The 16561-nt window shown below is 50.1% G+C and overlaps 1 protein-coding gene across 1 annotated transcript in view; it reads right to left on the bottom strand.

The window, feature by feature from the left end:
- Window positions 1-9: 9 nt before the first annotated feature.
- The window catches only part of LOC135080812 (proteasome activator complex subunit 4-like), a 38300-nt gene continuing 21748 nt past the window's right edge, over window positions 10-16561 (bottom strand). Inside the window, exons 18-30 of the mRNA XM_063975535.1 lie at window positions 12116-12312; window positions 9598-9716; window positions 8960-9093; window positions 8059-8225; window positions 7083-7214; window positions 6315-6404; window positions 5354-5428; window positions 4769-4837; window positions 4312-4477; window positions 3168-3878; window positions 2182-2327; window positions 1184-1370; window positions 10-197 (exon numbers count right to left, since the gene is read on the bottom strand). Of these exons, the coding sequence (XP_063831605.1) occupies window positions 10-197; window positions 1184-1370; window positions 2182-2327; window positions 3168-3878; window positions 4312-4477; window positions 4769-4837; window positions 5354-5428; window positions 6315-6404; window positions 7083-7214; window positions 8059-8225; window positions 8960-9093; window positions 9598-9716; window positions 12116-12312 (2381 nt within the window). The remainder of the gene's footprint in view (window positions 198-1183; window positions 1371-2181; window positions 2328-3167; window positions 3879-4311; window positions 4478-4768; window positions 4838-5353; window positions 5429-6314; window positions 6405-7082; window positions 7215-8058; window positions 8226-8959; window positions 9094-9597; window positions 9717-12115; window positions 12313-16561) is intronic.

The raw sequence follows: 16561 nt of genomic DNA, 5'->3' as shown, positions 1-16561 counted from the left end.
GCGTGCCGCTTAGGCGCAGTAAGATGGCGGCGATGTGAGGTCCGCTAGCAAGTCTAGTTCGGCCTCGGTGAGCTGGTCGCGGTGCTTGGCCCAGTCGTCCTGGTGCGTGCGTCGGAAATCGGCTAGCGCTGCGCGGATCGTCGCCGGGATCGGGTCAGGCGCGTTCGTGTGACGGGCTAGTTCGGCTAGCACGTTGCCTGTGGAGTGAAAAGTAAGTTAGCGACGCTAGAACTACTTTATTTTTTATTACAAATGCTTGTCATTTTTAAATGGTGCTAGAGGTGGCCTGAGGACGTGATAAAGGTGTTCAGTTTAACAGGACCTCTTAAGATAAAAACTGGTGCGTTTTTGGTAATACTTGGACGTATTCGAAGCGTTATATAGTGGCACCAGTTTGCCAAGCTACCACGTGGTTAACTCCTGACGGTGGAACTACTGGCCACAGTGGCGCCCTCGTGGCGGCGCTATGAACTACTACCGGCCGCGTGTACGCACCCAGCTTGGGCCCCAGGCTGTAGGGCCGCGAGGCGAGGTAGGCGCACAGCCCCGCATGAGCCGCGCGATGGTGGCGCCCTGGTGGCGGCGCTAGGAGCTACTACGGCCGCGTGTACGCACCCAGCTTGGGCCCCAGGCTGTAGGGCCGCGAGGCGAGGTAGGCGCACAGCCCCGCATGAGCCGCGCGATGGTGGCGCCCTGGTGGCGGCGCTAGGAGCTACTACGGCCGCGTGTACGCACCCAGCTTGGGCCCCAGGCTGTAGGGCCGCGAGGCGAGGTAGGCGCACAGCCCCGCATGAGCCGCGCGATGGTGGCGCCCTCGTGGCGGCGCTAGGAACTACTACCGGCCGCGTGTACGCACCCAGCTTGGGCCCCAGGCTGTAGGGCCGCGAGGCGAGGTAGGCGCACAGCCCCGCATGAGCCCCGCGACGTGACAGCGCTAGGAACTACTACCGGCCGCGTGTACGCACCCAGCTTGGGCCCCAGGCTGTAGGGCCGCGAGGCGAGGTAGGCGCACAGCCCCGCATGAGCCCCGCGACGTGACAGCGCTAGGAACTACTACCGGCCGCGTGTACGCACCCAGCTTGGGCCCCAGGCTGTAGGGCCGCGAGGCGAGGTAGGCGCACAGCCCCGCATGAGCCGCGCGACGTGACAGCGCTAGGAACTACTACCGGCCGCGTGTACGCACCCAGCTTGGGCCCCAGGCTGTAGGGCCGCGAGGCGAGGTAGGCGCACAGCCCCAGCACGCCGCAGTGCCGCTCGAGCAGCGGCGCGGCGCGGCAGTTGCGCATGAGCCGCGCGATGGTGGCGCCCTCGTCGGGCAGCGCGCGGCAGTGCATCAGCCCGGTCAGGAGCTTCGCTGCCACTTGACGCACCTGGTGATTAAAAAGAGTGGATCAATGAGGGTTTTCGCGTATGAAAAATCCGCCAGACGGCAATACATAGACGCGAGGTCCAAATGCTGCATGATTGTTTTTTTTTGACATGACATTGACAGATATGTCAAAATCCACCAATCACGCAGCAGTCAGACCCCACATCCACGTCCTGCCATCTAGCGGATCTTTCATACGCGAAAACCTTCATTGGTGATTATGAAGAGTTCTCGCGGTGTAGAGCAAGGGTGAAGAAGGCAGTGGAGCTTGCTCATAATCGACATAGAGATATGGTGCAGTATAATTTAGAAAATATCCGAAGGCGTTCTGGCATTTCGTCAAAACAAAAAGAAAAAAAGAAATTATGACAACACTTAAAAATCTACCAACACTGACCGTTTTCTCGAGTGCGTTGTCTGGGATGAGCGTTAGAAATAGACAACTGGAAACACCGAAATCGCCTTCATGTTTAATGCGAAAGTCCGGTTGCCGAGCACGTAGAATTTCGTCCAATGAACCCAAGCTACCCATCCTTATCGCTCGCGCGTATATTGCTGTCGCGACTGTGCGACGGGCGGCCGCAGTGAGTGTGCGAGCGCAACAGTAATATAATTAGCGCGAGCGATAAGGATAGGTAGCTTGGGGTTATTGGACGAAATTCTATCTGCTCAGCGACCGGACTTTACATACGAATACATAGTGAACAAATAAATGTAATATAACAGTCAGCAGGACGTCGTTTGGTCACTGACTGCTCCGCAGAATCCCTGCGAATTGGTCAATAACTAAATGTTCTATCTAGTAAACATACCTCGAGGCGTGGATCCCTCATGAGTCGCAGCGTGAACTCCTCAGCCAGCACGGCGCGCTCGGGCCGCGCGCACAGTAACGGCAGCGCGTAGAACAGCAGCGGCTGCGCGAACTCCACGCTCGCCAGCCGCGCCCACCACGAGCGACCTGCGCGAAACGATCGTGAGCTTCGGTACTATTGAATATGTGATACGTGTACGGGCGATATAACGGGTTTTAGCAGATTGCTGTAATAAAGAACGCAATTTCGTCGTTCAGAGCGTCGCCAATAAAGTGCACGAGTATGTCTCGCGATACTCATACGAGTATTTGGGCAGTAGGTTAACAGTAATTAATTAATAAGGTCACCAAGTGGTGCCGTAGATCGCTTTTGTGATGTATATTTGTTACGGTTAATGTGATAAATTGAAAATTATTAATAATAACCGGTTATTATGAATAATTCCCGACAGTCGTGGTAAAAGTGATAAATTAATCACATTTAACAGTGATTATTAATAATTCAACCTTAGTACCAACAAATTTCATAAAAGAGAACAACAACTTGTGTACGTGTTCGTGTACAGCCAAAGTTTTGAACGTTTCGATATCATATATTAATATAATTTGGCATAATGAGTTTGGAATGTTTCTTGCATAATGTTACTTTTCCATGATGCCTATAACATAATGTTTTGATTTAAAGTGAAAAATAGGTTAAGGTGCGGCGGGGGTGGCCCTTGGGCCACCCCTAAGCCGCCTATTTAGTTTTATACACACATAAATGACCTCATATTAATCACATTTACCAAATCATGCGGTAATTATTCATAATAACCGGCGATTATTCATAATTTTCACATTTATCACTTTGACCGTAACATATTTATGGGAGTCTGGTTTGGACAGCTGATAAAAAATAGAAGTATTTCAATTAACTTGTAGTGTAGGTAGATTATGCGGAGCTAGTATTATGTGGGGTCGGCCAGGAGCTAGCGAGGGAGGTACCTTGCGCGAGGCGAGCTAGGTGCTCCAGCGCGGCGTCCACGGCTCGCGGGTCGTGGTAGGCGAGCGCCAGGCTGGCCAGGAAGCCGGTGGCGGCGCGCGGCAGCTCGTCGTGCGGCTGCGGCGAGCCCTTGGCGGCGGCGTGCAGGCTAGCGAGGGAGGTACCTTGCGCGAGGCGAGCTAGGTGCTCCAGCGCGGCGTCCACGGCTCGCGGGTCGTGGTAGGCGAGCGCCAGGCTGGCCAGGAAGCCGGTGGCGGCGCGCGGCAGCTCGTCGTGCGGCTGCGGCGAGCCCTTGGCGGCGGCGTGCAGGCTAGCGAGGGAGGTACCTTGCGCGAGGCGAGCTAGGTGCTCCAGCGCGGCGTCCACGGCTCGCGGGTCGTGGTAGGCGAGCGCCAGGCTGGCCAGGAAGCCGGTGGCGGCGCGCGGCAGCTCGTCGTGCGGCTGCGGCGAGCCCTTGGCGGCGGCGTGCAGGCTAGCGAGGGAGGTACCTTGCGCGAGGCGAGCTAGGTGCTCCAGCGCGGCGTCCACGGCTCGCGGGTCGTGGTAGGCGAGCGCCAGGCTGGCCAGGAAGCCGGTGGCGGCGCGCGGCAGCTCGTCGTGCGGCTGCGGCGAGCCCTTGGCGGCGGCGGCGCAGGCCACGCCCACTAGAGCCTGTTGCGGGTGCACGCTGCCGTTCACGCCGCGCACCGTCACGCCCGTGCAGCCGCGTAGCACTGAAATAAAAGGTGATGTCACGCACGGAACATATCGGATGGAGTGATAAGAAACATAGCAAAATGCTGAACCCAAGATTCAATTTCAAGCTATAGGTCTTAACTCAGTCGATGCCTGAGATATGGGAGCGGCACGGGGAGGGGTTTCGTAATGTCAAACGTCAGCGAGACTTCAGATTTCCTTTAGATTTATATGCTCAGTCACGTCATAATATGTCAATGTTATCCCTCCTGTGCCTCTCCCATATCTCAAGCTGAGTTAAGCGCTAAATCTATACAACATCATAGGAATTTTGCAACTTCTCTAGTGTTAATTTCTCAGCGAATTCAATTTGCAAAAAATAAAATACATTTTCACGTCTAAAATCATCGATAAGATTTTATCACAGCAGCGTGGATCCTATCCATATTTATTTATTATTATTATTCCCACCTGTGGTGAGCAAGTTGACGGCGTCAGCATGGGCCTCGGGCCCGGGCGCGGTGGCGTCGCCGGCTAACCGCAGTGCATTGTCGAGTCGCGCGCCGAGCTGTTTGTCGAGTCTTTCGCCACGCGGCGCGTTCTCGGCTTCAGATGCCTCGCCGCCTCCTTCGGCCGCCTGGGAGAGAAAGTGAGTTAGAAGATGGTTACAGGCTCTGCAGTAATTCAGGCTGCAAAGTAACAAACGTTTAATTCCGGCTTTTTGTATGTAGTTGCTTGGTAAAGTGATTGCCAAATTAAAATTGTCACGAATGGTAATTTGTCTGGGGAGGTAGGACGCCTAATTCTATAGACTGTCGACTACAAGAAGAAGCAGTTATTGGATGAAGACAGCGGAAGATCGTGCTTTGTTGCGTCCTTTGGGAAGTGTCATTTTCATACCCAATTCGTATCAATATGTAACAGTTACTTGCGGCGTGTCATCCTCAATGGGGTTGTCCGAGGAGTGAAGCGCCACATTCGCGGCCATAGACGCCGGCTATAGGATAGGTTCTTAGCTTAGTTTGATAGATCTATTTGATAGGTTTAAATTGTTAAAGTTGCCATATACCGCGACGAGCTCACTCGGGGAGGTTTGTGTGCTGGTGTCAAAGGGTATTAGTTACCTGCGGCGCGTCGTCCGCGATGGGGTTGTCAGGCTCAAGGCGTACTACGTCAACAGCTAGCGGCGCCGGCGCACTTTAAAGCTAGGTGGGGTGAAAATAGTTGAACATCATTGCGTGGTCTTCTCAAGTGACATAACGACCGCTAGTTACCTGCGGCGCGTCATCGGCGATGGGGTTGTCGGGCGACAGGCGCGCCACGTCGACGGCCAGCGGCGCCACGTGCGCGGGCAGCGGCGCGGTAGGTTAATGAGCTCAAGAATACAACTGGCAGTGGGAGGCTGACGTCATTCGTATCGAACGGAGTAGTTTAGCTAGCATTGGTAGGGAGAAAACAATTGAAGATCGTTACGTGGCCTCCCCAAGTGACGCAACGATCTCCCGTTAGCTACCTGCGGCGAGTCGTTGAGCGAGTAGCGCGCCATGTCAATGGCCAGCGGCGCCACGAGCGCGGGCAGATCAATGACCTCGAGAGTATAGGTAGCAGTGGGAGTCTTACGTCATTCCGTCATGCCGGCGTAGTTTAGCATTGGTGGGGTAAAAACAATTGAAGACACTTCAAAAATCAAAATTATCTTTATTTGTTTAGACTAATTAAATTAGTACTTGCAAATCGTCAAATGCTCTTAAGGAGCCTATACATGTCTCATTCTTTTTTTGCCCTACCAACACTATGTGTCGCTGTCAACTGGTATAGTCAGTTACCTGCGGCGCATCATCAGTAATGGGGTTGTCCGGCTCAAGGCGCGCCACGTCGATGCCACGTGCGCGGGCAGGTCAATGACCTTTTGAGGTAAAGCTGGCATCAGTGAGGTTAAAACAATTGAATATCGTTGCGTGGCCTCCTTAAATGTCTCAAAGATCTCCCGCTAGTTACCTGCGGCGCGTCATCGGCGATGGGGTTGTCGGGCGACAGGCGCGCCACGTCGACGGCCAGCGGCGCGGCAGGTCAATGACCTCAAGAATACAACTGGCAGTGGGAGGCTGACGTCAAACGGCGTAGTTAGCGTAGTGGGGTGAAAACAATTGAAGATCGTTGCGTGATCTCCAAGTGACGTAACGATGTGTCGCTGCTAAAAGCCGATGTATAGTTACCTGCGGCGCATCATTGGCGATGGGGTTGTCGGGCGACAGGCACGCCACGTCGACGGTCAGCGGCGCCGCGTGCGCGGGAAGCGGCGCAGTAGTTCAATGACCTCAAGACTGGCAGTGGGAGGCTGACAAGTGAACGTCTCTGGCGCCGCCAGCGTACTTTAGAGCATTGGTGGAGTGAAAACAATTGAAGATCGTTGTGTGACTTCCCCAAGTGACAGTGACGCAACGATCTCCCGCTGTTTTAACTGACATAATTACCTGCGGCACGTCATCAGCGATGGGGTTGTCGGGCGACAGGCGCGCCACGTCGACGGCCAGCGGCGCCACGTGCGCGGGCAGGTCAGTGACCTTTTGAGGTATAGCTGGCATCGGTGGGGTTAAAACAATTGAAAATCATTGCGTGGTCTTCTCAAGTGACGTAACGACCGCTAGTTACCTGCGGCGCGTCATCAGCGATGGGGTTGTCGGGCGACAGGCGCGCCACGTCGACGGCCAGCGGCGCGGCAGGTCAATGACCTCAAGAATACAACTGGCAGTGGGAGGCTGACGTCATTCGTATCGAACGGAGTAGTTTAGCTAGCATTGGTAGGGAGAAAACAATTGAAGATCGTTACGTAGTCTGTTCAAGAGACGCAACGCTCACTCTCTCCGGCTGTTTTAACTAGCATAGCAGGTCCATGACCTCAAGAGTATAGCTAGCAGTAGGAGTCTTACGTCCTTCATTAAATGGCAAACGTTATAGTTATTTGCGGCGCGTCATCGGCGATGGGGTTGTCGGGCGACAGGCGCGCCACGTCGACGGCCAGCGGCGCCACTTGCGCGGGCAGCAGCGCGGTAGGTCAATGACCTCAAGACTGGCAGTGTATTAATTAAAACGTGACAGGAGGCTGACGTCATTCGTGTCGAACGTCTCTGGCGCCGCCAGCGAACTTTAGCTAGTATTGGTGGGGTGAAAACAATTGAAGACCGTTGCGTGGCCTCCCCAAGTGACGCAACGATCTCCCGCTGTTTAACTGGTATAGTTACCTGCGGCGCGTCATCGGCGATGGGGTTGTCGGGCGACAGGCGCGCCACGTCGACGGCCAGCGGCGCCACGTGCGCGGGCAGCGGCGCGGGCTCGGGCGCGGGCACGGCCGCGGGCACCTCGCGCGGGACGCTCTCGCCCGCAGTCATTGACGCCGTTAGTTTTAAACACAGCCTGATAGACTGCGTGGCGGTGTTCTAGCTACTTAATAGACCGACGTCCGCATAAAAGGTAGCTGGCAGTGAAACGATGAAGAACGCAGGAGATTGTGTTTTGTTGCGTCACTTGGGGAAGCTTGTGTGCTCTCATCCTCGATAGGGTTGTCACGTCGACGGCTAGCGGCGGTGTAGTTTAGCGCTGGCATTGGTGAGGTGAAAACAGTGCAAGAACATTGCGTGGCAATGATTTTCCGCTGTTATAACTAGCATAGTTACTTGCGGCGCATCATCAGAAATAGGGTTGTCCTTGTCTGGCGACAGGCGCGCCACGTACGCGGGCAGGTCAATGACCTCAAGTGTACAGCTGGCAGTGGGAGGCTGACGTCATTCGTGTCAAACGGTGGCGCCGGCGCATTGGTGCGGTAAAAACAATTGAAGACACTTCAACACTATCTGCCGCTATCAACTGGTATTATAATAGTCAGTTACCTGCGGCGCGTCATCGGCGATGGGGTTGTCGGGCGACAGGCGCGCCACGTCGACGGCCAGCGGCGCCACGTGCGCGGGCAGCGGCGCGGCAGGTCAATGATCTCAGGAATACAGCTGACAGTGGGAGTCTGACGTCATTCGTGTTAAACGGCGTTGTTTAGCTAGCATTGGTAGGGAGAAAACAATTGAAGATCGTTACGTAGTCGGTTCAAGAGACGCAACGCTCACTCTCTCCGGCTGTTTTAACTAGCATAGCAGGTCCATGACCTCAAGAGTATAGCTAGCAGTGGGAGTCTTACGTCTTTCATTAAATGGCAAACGTTATAGTTACCTGCGGCGCGTCATCGGCGATGGGGTTGTCGGGCGACAGGCGCGCCACGTCGACGGCCAGCGGCGCCACGTGCGCGGGCAGCGGCGCGGGCTCGGGCGCGGGCACGGCCGCGGCCACCTCGCGCGGGACGCTCTCGCCCGCAGCCATTGACGCCGTTAGTTTTACCACTGGAGGAAGACATTGGGTATTAAAATTTATTGGTCGATAAATCAAGGCAAAAGTGAGTAGCTTCTTATTTATGTTTAGGTTGAATCAAAGCCTTGTATCGTAGTTTTGATTCAACCTAAACTTAAAGCCATTTAAGTTTACGATAGCCGAACGGTGAAGGCGTCGGACTGGCCGACTCATAATCCGGGGAACGCGGGTTCGGTCCCCGCCGCCGCTCGACTATTGTGGTGAGCTCACTTGTGATACAAGCATATTTAGCTTAGTACGAGGGGCTAACGGGACTGTTGTAATTTGTGTAATAACAAATGACTAATAAACTTTAAAAAAATATTTAGTGAATCTAGACTAGAAAAGAATGCCTAGGCCGTTTAGCTCCGAAAATAACCCGCAGTTCCATCCCAAAGACTGTAGAGGACACCGTCAGGTTTTAGTGAGTAGGCCCTGTCCATCTGGCAGGGAGAGCCTGGTTCCCCCGGGCCAGTGGGTGTGCAATTTCCTGACGATAAAAAGACTAGAAATATTGCTGATGTTTCTGACATTTTTAAGATTACCAAAATATATTGACGCGGGCTTCACATCAAAATAAGTTGGGGTCAATACTTAGTACCCTATTGTAACATAATTCTTAGTTTGTGTCAGTTTGGGAAAATTATTAATATTTTCTGCTCTATTCCTTTCACAATAAAGTCGATACTGTGTAATGTCTTAATATTTTACTAAAGCTATATCTCACCAATGTCGCCATTCTCGTCGTACAGCGCAGTGAGCCGTGGCGGCACCGTGTCTAAGAAGTCTTGCAGCCGCGGCGAAGGGCCGGACTCCCCTCCAGGAAACACCAATTCGTTGTCGAATATTGTCATTAGTGTGCTGAAAGATATAGCCAGATTAATAAGTAATCAAGAAGCAATGGACTAGATTTTAATACTATTGTTAGCGCTAAGCTGAGTAAAGTCTGGTCGCCGAGCTCATAGAATTTCGTCCAATTCGAAGGACGAAATTCTATGTGCTCGGCGACCGGAGTTTACATGCGGTAGTGGAACGATGAGGGTGTTTTTGTGTTACGTTATACGCCAGTGAGATTTTAGATGAACTTCTGACGTGCTAGGTACAGTCAGTGTCAAATAGATATTGTGACACCCAAAGTGATCAAAAAGTTGGCAACATAAACTTGTGGAAAAAGGTGTGTTGCGAACCCCTATAGATATAGCTTTGAGAATAACGCCCGTATTCACAAACATTATTATGAGGTGGACGCACAGGATCACACACGAACCAATCACAGAGTTCTATTCAACGCTGTGCGTTCGATTTACTGCTTCACTTAAGCAAGCATAGTTTGTGTATACGGGTGTAAAAGTATCGTCTACTGACCTTCCAACAGTCTCCCGCACGTTTTGGTACGGGTGGTGCGTGAAGTTAGCCGCTTCCAACTTTGTGAGTAGTTCGGCTGACAGCGGCGCGGTTCGCCAGCATAGAGATCCTAACGCTCCCTGCGAATAACATGAAAAGGTAAATGATTGTTAAAGCTGATTCCTTTTAAGAAAAGTTTGGCGAGTATGACTAACAGAATTAAATGAGTGAATTTGATGAAGTGGGCGGGGCACATAGCTGACAGAGCTGATGGCCGCTGGGGCAGAAAAGTTCTCGAAGGGCGACCACGGGCCGGTAGACGTGGTGTGGCCTCCCACTAGGTGAACCGATGATCTGCTGAAGGTCGCAGGAGGTCCTTGGATTTGGATATCAATCTAAACACTGCCTTATAGTAGTTGCAATAGGGGCGATAATGCTGTACCTGCAGCGCGTAAAGGCGCGCGCATACTAAAGCCCGGTCTGTGAGCACGTAGAATTTTGTCCAATGACCCCAAGCTACCCATCCTTATCGCTCGCGCGTATTTATGTTGCTGTCGCGCTCGCACACTCACTGCGGGCGCCCGTCGCACAGTCGCGACAGCAATATAATTACGCGCGAGCGATAAGGATGGGTAGCTTGGGGTCATTGGACAAAATTCTACGTGCTCGCAGACCAGACCATAGTAGAAAGCATAATGCGTCACTGTCGGGTGGGTCCATGAACTCGCAGATGTCAGCATATCAAGCAAAACACTGCCTTAATATGGTAGTAATAGGAGCGATAGTGTATCTGCAACGCATAGAGGCGCGCGCACAAGAGAAAGGAGGCGTCGCGGTTGGGCTGCGCGGTCTATAAGCGCGGGGGTGTTGTAGAGATGAGACGTATTTACTAGAACAGATCCACACACTAGGTATTTTACAGTACTAAGTGGCACCTATTCCAATTTTTAAAATACTTGATCCACCTAGTATTTTTTAAATTACACGATTTCCGACCCTACCATCAAAGTAATAGAGGTTATTATTGCATAATCCGTAGTCGTGTATTACGCGCACCGCGTATTTCTCGCTAAGCTTATGTGCGAACGTAGAGATTCACTCCGTCTCTGTCTGACAAACAAATTTGAGCGCAGGCAGGTGTGAGATAGGAATAGGTGTTTGATGTATTACGTAATTTAAACTCTATTTGTACACAGGTAAGGTTTTGAATATTTTAATTTTTGTTCTCTCTCATCCAGCTCACTCCTTGTTGACTAGCCGGTAAAAAACCAGTTTTTATTCTTCCGACAGGTTTGTTTTGGTTTGTTGTCACGCGTCCGTGATAATTGCATAAATAAAAAATAGAAAAAATTATGTAAATATTTTTATAAAATTGATATCTTTTAAATACGCCAACTTTTAAGTTGACAGTCCTAAGCCTGTTGAAGTATGAAGGGAGGATATCAATCAATCAACAACCAGCAAAAACATTATTATTCAATTTCAAATTGTATTATTAATACTACGAGTGGATCTTTTCAAAGAAAATTGTATTTTAAAGTCATAATACGTGGATTAGTCCGCACTAGTCGCGTCAAGTATGGTAAATTACTACGTACTAAGTGGAACAGGTATTTGGATCACGTATTAATAAATACTTGGAATAGGTGCACCTAGTATCAAATTTACCTAGTATAACCCATCTCTAGGGTGTTGCCGTATCAAGCAAAACACTGCCTTAATGTGGTAGTAATAGGAGCGATAAGTAACGCACCTGTAACGCCCCTGGGTCTGCGGGTGTCTATGGGCGACGGTAATCACTTACCATCAGGTGATCCGTCTGCTCGTTTGCCTCCAAAAAAAGTTTACCTGCAGCGCGTAAAGGCGTGCGCACACTAAGAACGAAGCGTAAGGCCCGGTTCCCACTATGCCGGACCGGCATTTCTGCCGGATACCGGACACCGGACAAGGGTGTTCACACTACACCGGATCACCGGATCCGAAATCCGAGCCGAATGAAGTGCGGGGAGCACGGGCGGGGCGGGGCGGGAAGCACGGGCGCGGCGGGGTGGGCCGCAACTCGTTCACATTACTCCGGTCCGGTGATTTTGCCGGATTTTTGTAGCGACAAAACGCTCGGTAAAAATGCCGGACTCGGCGAAAATGCCGGATCCGGGATAATGTGAACAGCTTCATACAATTTGTACCGCCGCTAGGCCTTCCGGCGATTTTACCGGACCGGCAGAAATGCCGGTCGGGCATAGTGGGAACCGGGCCTCACTGTCGGGCTGCGCATTCTCGAGCGCAGGCTCGCGCACAGGCCCATGAGCGCGCGCAGCACGACCGCGCTGCGGTTCTTTAATTGTCGTATCAAGCAAAACACTGCCTTAATATGCTAGTAATAGAGGCGATAGTGTACCTGCAGCGCGTAAAGGCGCGCGCACACTAGGAAGGATGCGTCGCTATCGGGCTGCGCATACGCATGCGGCGCTCATAGTGCGCGGATATTAAACTAAACACTGCCTTAACATAGTCGCAATAGGGGGCGATAATTCTATACCTGCAGCGCGTAAAGGCGCGCGCACACGAGGAAGGATGCGTCGCTATCGGGCTGCGCATTCTCGTGCGCGGGCGGCGCGCACAGGCCCATGAGAGCCCGCAGCACGACCGCGCTGCGGTTCGGGTCCAGCTTCTCTACGCCCGTGGCCAGCGCCGTGCCCCAGTCTTCCATTGTCTCTGGTATCACTGTTGTGAGGCCTGTGGAAAACATTTCAAAGATATATTTGAGCAAGGGCGCGTGATTAGTAGACTAATAAGAAGGAGTAAAAAATCTGAAAAGGCTCGCGACCTCGGCCGCGAGGCGCTGCGGCGCCTCCTGCGTGTCGGCCGCGCAACGGAGCGCACGCGCCTCTTTATTATGGCCGTTATAGACAAGCGGATTGGCAGTGCTTGTTCCCGAACAATCATGTACTATCGGCAACAGTGTTAACTGCCCATTGCCGGTCATGTCGTCTCGTTCTATCGCAAAGAATCATCATTTGATGTGAGCGAGAGCAAAAACGGAAATGGATAGTTAACACTGGGGCCGTGTGTACATACGAGTTTATTAGACTTTGACACCCAGCTGTGCAGATTAATGCAGGCCCGTCTTTGTATGTAACGACCCTTACAGAGTGCATATTATGCTAAAGTAGAGTGACCCCTGTCATGCTGTCATGTCACTCAACGTAGTCGCTTTTTGAACGTCTACCTAATGTCGCTTTTTTGACGCTCGCTCAGGCGTCAAATGTGCTAGCGCTTGAAGGTAATAATGAAATTGCAACTTACCTCAAAATACTGGGTTTCCCGCTCAACGTTGCCCTTAGTAAGGCAGCCCAAATTACATACGACTAAATTAAAACACTTTTTCTACTCACCAGTAGTAATAATCTCAACGACCGCCTGGTTCAGAGCCTGCGCGCTCTCGCGAGCCCAGTAGCGCGGGGCCTGCAGCGCGGCCGCCGCCACCTCGGCCGCGAAGCGCTGCGGCGCCTCCTGCGTGTCGGCCGCGCAACGGAGCGCACGCGTCTCTTTTTATGGCCGTTACATACAAGCGGATTGGCAGTGCTTGTTCCAGAACAATCATGTACTATCGGCAACAGTGTTAACTGCCCATTGCCGGTCATGTCGTCTTGTTCTATCGCAAAGAATCGTCATTTGATGTGAGCGAGAGCAAAAACGGAAATGGATAGTTAACACTGTGGCCGTGTGTACATACGAGTTTATTAGACTTTAGACACCCAGCTGTGCATGTGATTAATGCAGGCCCGTCTATGTATGTAACGACCCTTACAGAGTGCATATTATGCTAAAGTAGAGTGACCCCTGTCATGCTGTCATGTCACTCAACGTAGTCGCTTTTTGAACGTCTACCTAATGTCGCTTTTTTGACGCTCGCTCAGGCGTCAAATGTGCTAGCGCTTGAAGGTAATAATGAAATTGCAACTTACCTCAAAATACTGGGTTTCTCGCTTAACAGTGCCCTGAGTAAGGCAGGCCAGATTATAATTTTTTTCTACTCACCAGTAGTAATAATCTCCACGACCGCCTGGTTCAGAGCCTGCGCGCTCTCGCGAGCCCAGTAGCGCGGGGCCCGCAGCGCGGCCGCCGCCACCTCGGCCGCGAAGCGCTGCGGCGCCTCCTGCGTGTCGGCCGCGCAACGGATCGCACGCGCCTCTTTACTATGGCCGTTACACAAGCGGATTGGCAGTGCTTGTTCCCGAACATTCATGTACAGTACATTTTGATGGCGGCTCTTTGTGTATGTAGCAACCTTTACAGAGTGCATTTGCTAAAGAAGTGTAACCACTGTCACGGTGTCATGTCACTCGACGTAGTCCGTACCTAATGTCGCTTTTTTGACGCTCGCTCAGGCGTCAAATGTGCTCAGCGGTCGCAGGTTTTTTATACTTAAGGCTTGGTATTTCTGCTAAAGTAGGTATTTCGCGCTGTCAAAATCTGCGCGCGCAATACTTCGCCGAAGACAGCGCGCCAAAGAGCTCTCGCGGCTACACAGTATAGAAATACGCAGTTTAGAAATACGCAGTTGGTTAGGTTAGGTTGACTTCCTTCCGTTCAAGCGTCACACTCACAGCACTTTCTAATACAAATCATATCCAAGTGATACAAATTAAAACAACTTTCAAAATTTTTGGGAATATATTTTAGAATCGAATAAATATAGAATATAACTGCCAAAGTAAACACGGTTCAAAGAGGCGTGGCGTCACCCGACCTTCCGGAAGTTCCGCGCCGGCTAAAAGAATTTCAAGATTACGTCACCCGACCTATCGGTAGATCCTCGGGAGCTTGAGCGATTGGAAAAACATTTTATGACCAGTTACTCGTTGTAGCGATTATTTAGAGCTTGGATAATAAATTATAGTTGTTGCAATTCACAAAGCTTTGCATGTGGTTAATTACATTAATCAGTACACGCATCAATTTTGTTCAGTCTTTTTGTTTATTAATAAATAAAAATATCATACTAAAATTGCGTACATATTTGTTTGTATTGGTCTGGGTGTTTTCTTTCCATAATTTATGTATAACGTATGTACGGGGCTCTGTATCGAAAATCACTATGAGCAATGAGCATCACACACTGTTACCTGGAGTGCATTACCGCAGCAAAATTTTTATAAATGTTGTGCTTTAGAGAGTCGAGAGTATAGCAGATAATTAGTCCATCGTGAGCAGAAATTTGTCCACTAATAGCAAAATTCGTTCAAATTATAGTTTTAAAGTTATTGGCTAGAAGATTCTTTTATCTTGCAGCTTAGACCTTTAGCTACAGACCTTAGACAGTATTTTTGAAACATTCTTACGCATGGTGGAGGAAGGGACGCTCTAGCAGTGGTTCTTAACCGGTGGTCCGCGGACCACTGGTGGTCCCTGGAGGCATTCCAAGTGGTCCACGATGTGCTCTTGCACACCTTGGTCAAAACCACTTTTAACTGATTTTTGCAGTCAAACTGGTTTTGACCGATTATGAGGTGGTCCCTGACAAGACAGAAGTTTGGTAAAATGGTCCCTCATGACTTAAAGGTTAAGAACCACTGCTCTAGAGACTCAAAACTACAAGGATACACATGAACTCCAGTTTTAAATCCGTTGACATCTGCTGCATCTGCCATCTTTTTGGGTAGAAGATTCTTCCATCTTGCAGCGTAGACCTTTAGCAACAGACCTTAGACAGTATTTTTTTGAAAATTCTTACGCATGGTGGAGGAAGGGACGCTCTAGACACTCAAGTCTACAAGGAGTCATATGAACTCCAGTTTTAAATCCGTTGACATCTGCTGCATCTGCCATCTTTTTGGGTAGAAGATTCTTCCATCTTGCAGCTTAGACCTTTAGCTACAGACCTTAGACAGTATTTTTGAAACATTCTTACGCATGGTGGAGGAAGGGACGCTCTAGAGACTCAAGTCTACAAGGAGTCATATGAACACCAGTTTTAAATCCGTTAACATCTGCTGCATCTGCCATCTTTTTGGCTAGAAGATTCTTCTATCTTACAGCTTAGACCTTTAGCTACAGACCTTAGACAGTATTTTTTATTATTTATTTGTGTCAGTGTGCTCTTCTAAAGAGTGTAAGACGATTGTATGTAGGTACTATTAAAATGTAATTTTAACTCATTGGTTTTGTCTCATATTTGAGGAATGTACTATGTATCATGAGTAGAGTCTTCGTTTAAAAGGATGCGAACGATTTAAATTTCAATAGGTAGACAAAATTGATAATTCTTAATTATCAAAAATTTAAGCTTTCTCCAGTAACACTGATATTATTATACTGTGACTCATCAAAGTCATCATTGTCAAAAATATTGACAAATCGCGAACTGTCACGGCCAAAAAACTGACACGCGTCCGTCCTCCGTAAGCGCCACCGCGCGACTGATTGAGATTGTCCAAGCCGTCATGGACGATTTTTTCCACATTTTTTAACATAGTAACTAAATAAGACGCAATATAAAAATTTCATCCGTTAAAAGCCCTCAAGTTATTTCTGAACTTTAGTTTAGTAAAAGATTTAGAATCTCAAATCGCTTATTTTAAAAATAAAACCATAAATAGAAAACGAATAGAGGTAACTTTGGGAATATATTCTATCGAGTCAACTTCATCAAATCGTGTTTCCATCCGTTAATAGCCCTAGAAAATATCCTCAACTATGCCCAATAAAAATCTTAGCCTTTAATTTTACTGTTTAGTACCTCAAAAATGAAAAATGAAAACCTCATTTTCGCCATTTTCTCTGCTACCCGGCCTTAAGTACACAGATGGCCCGCGCCCCCCCTTTAAAGGTCTTTGCGTCTCCCTAAGGGGGCGCGCCCCCCACTTAGGGAACCAATGCTAGAGCTTGAAGGTAATAATGAAATTGCAACTTACCTCAAAATACTGGGTTTCTCGCTCAACGTTGCCCTAAGGCAGGCCAAATTATTATTTTTTTCTACTCA

Source organism: Ostrinia nubilalis, chromosome 18 (genome assembly GCF_963855985.1).
Source record: "Ostrinia nubilalis chromosome 18, ilOstNubi1.1, whole genome shotgun sequence".
Classification (NCBI taxonomy): Eukaryota; Metazoa; Arthropoda; class Insecta; order Lepidoptera; family Crambidae; genus Ostrinia; species Ostrinia nubilalis.
This window is presented reverse-complemented; position numbering and strand designations above follow the sequence as displayed.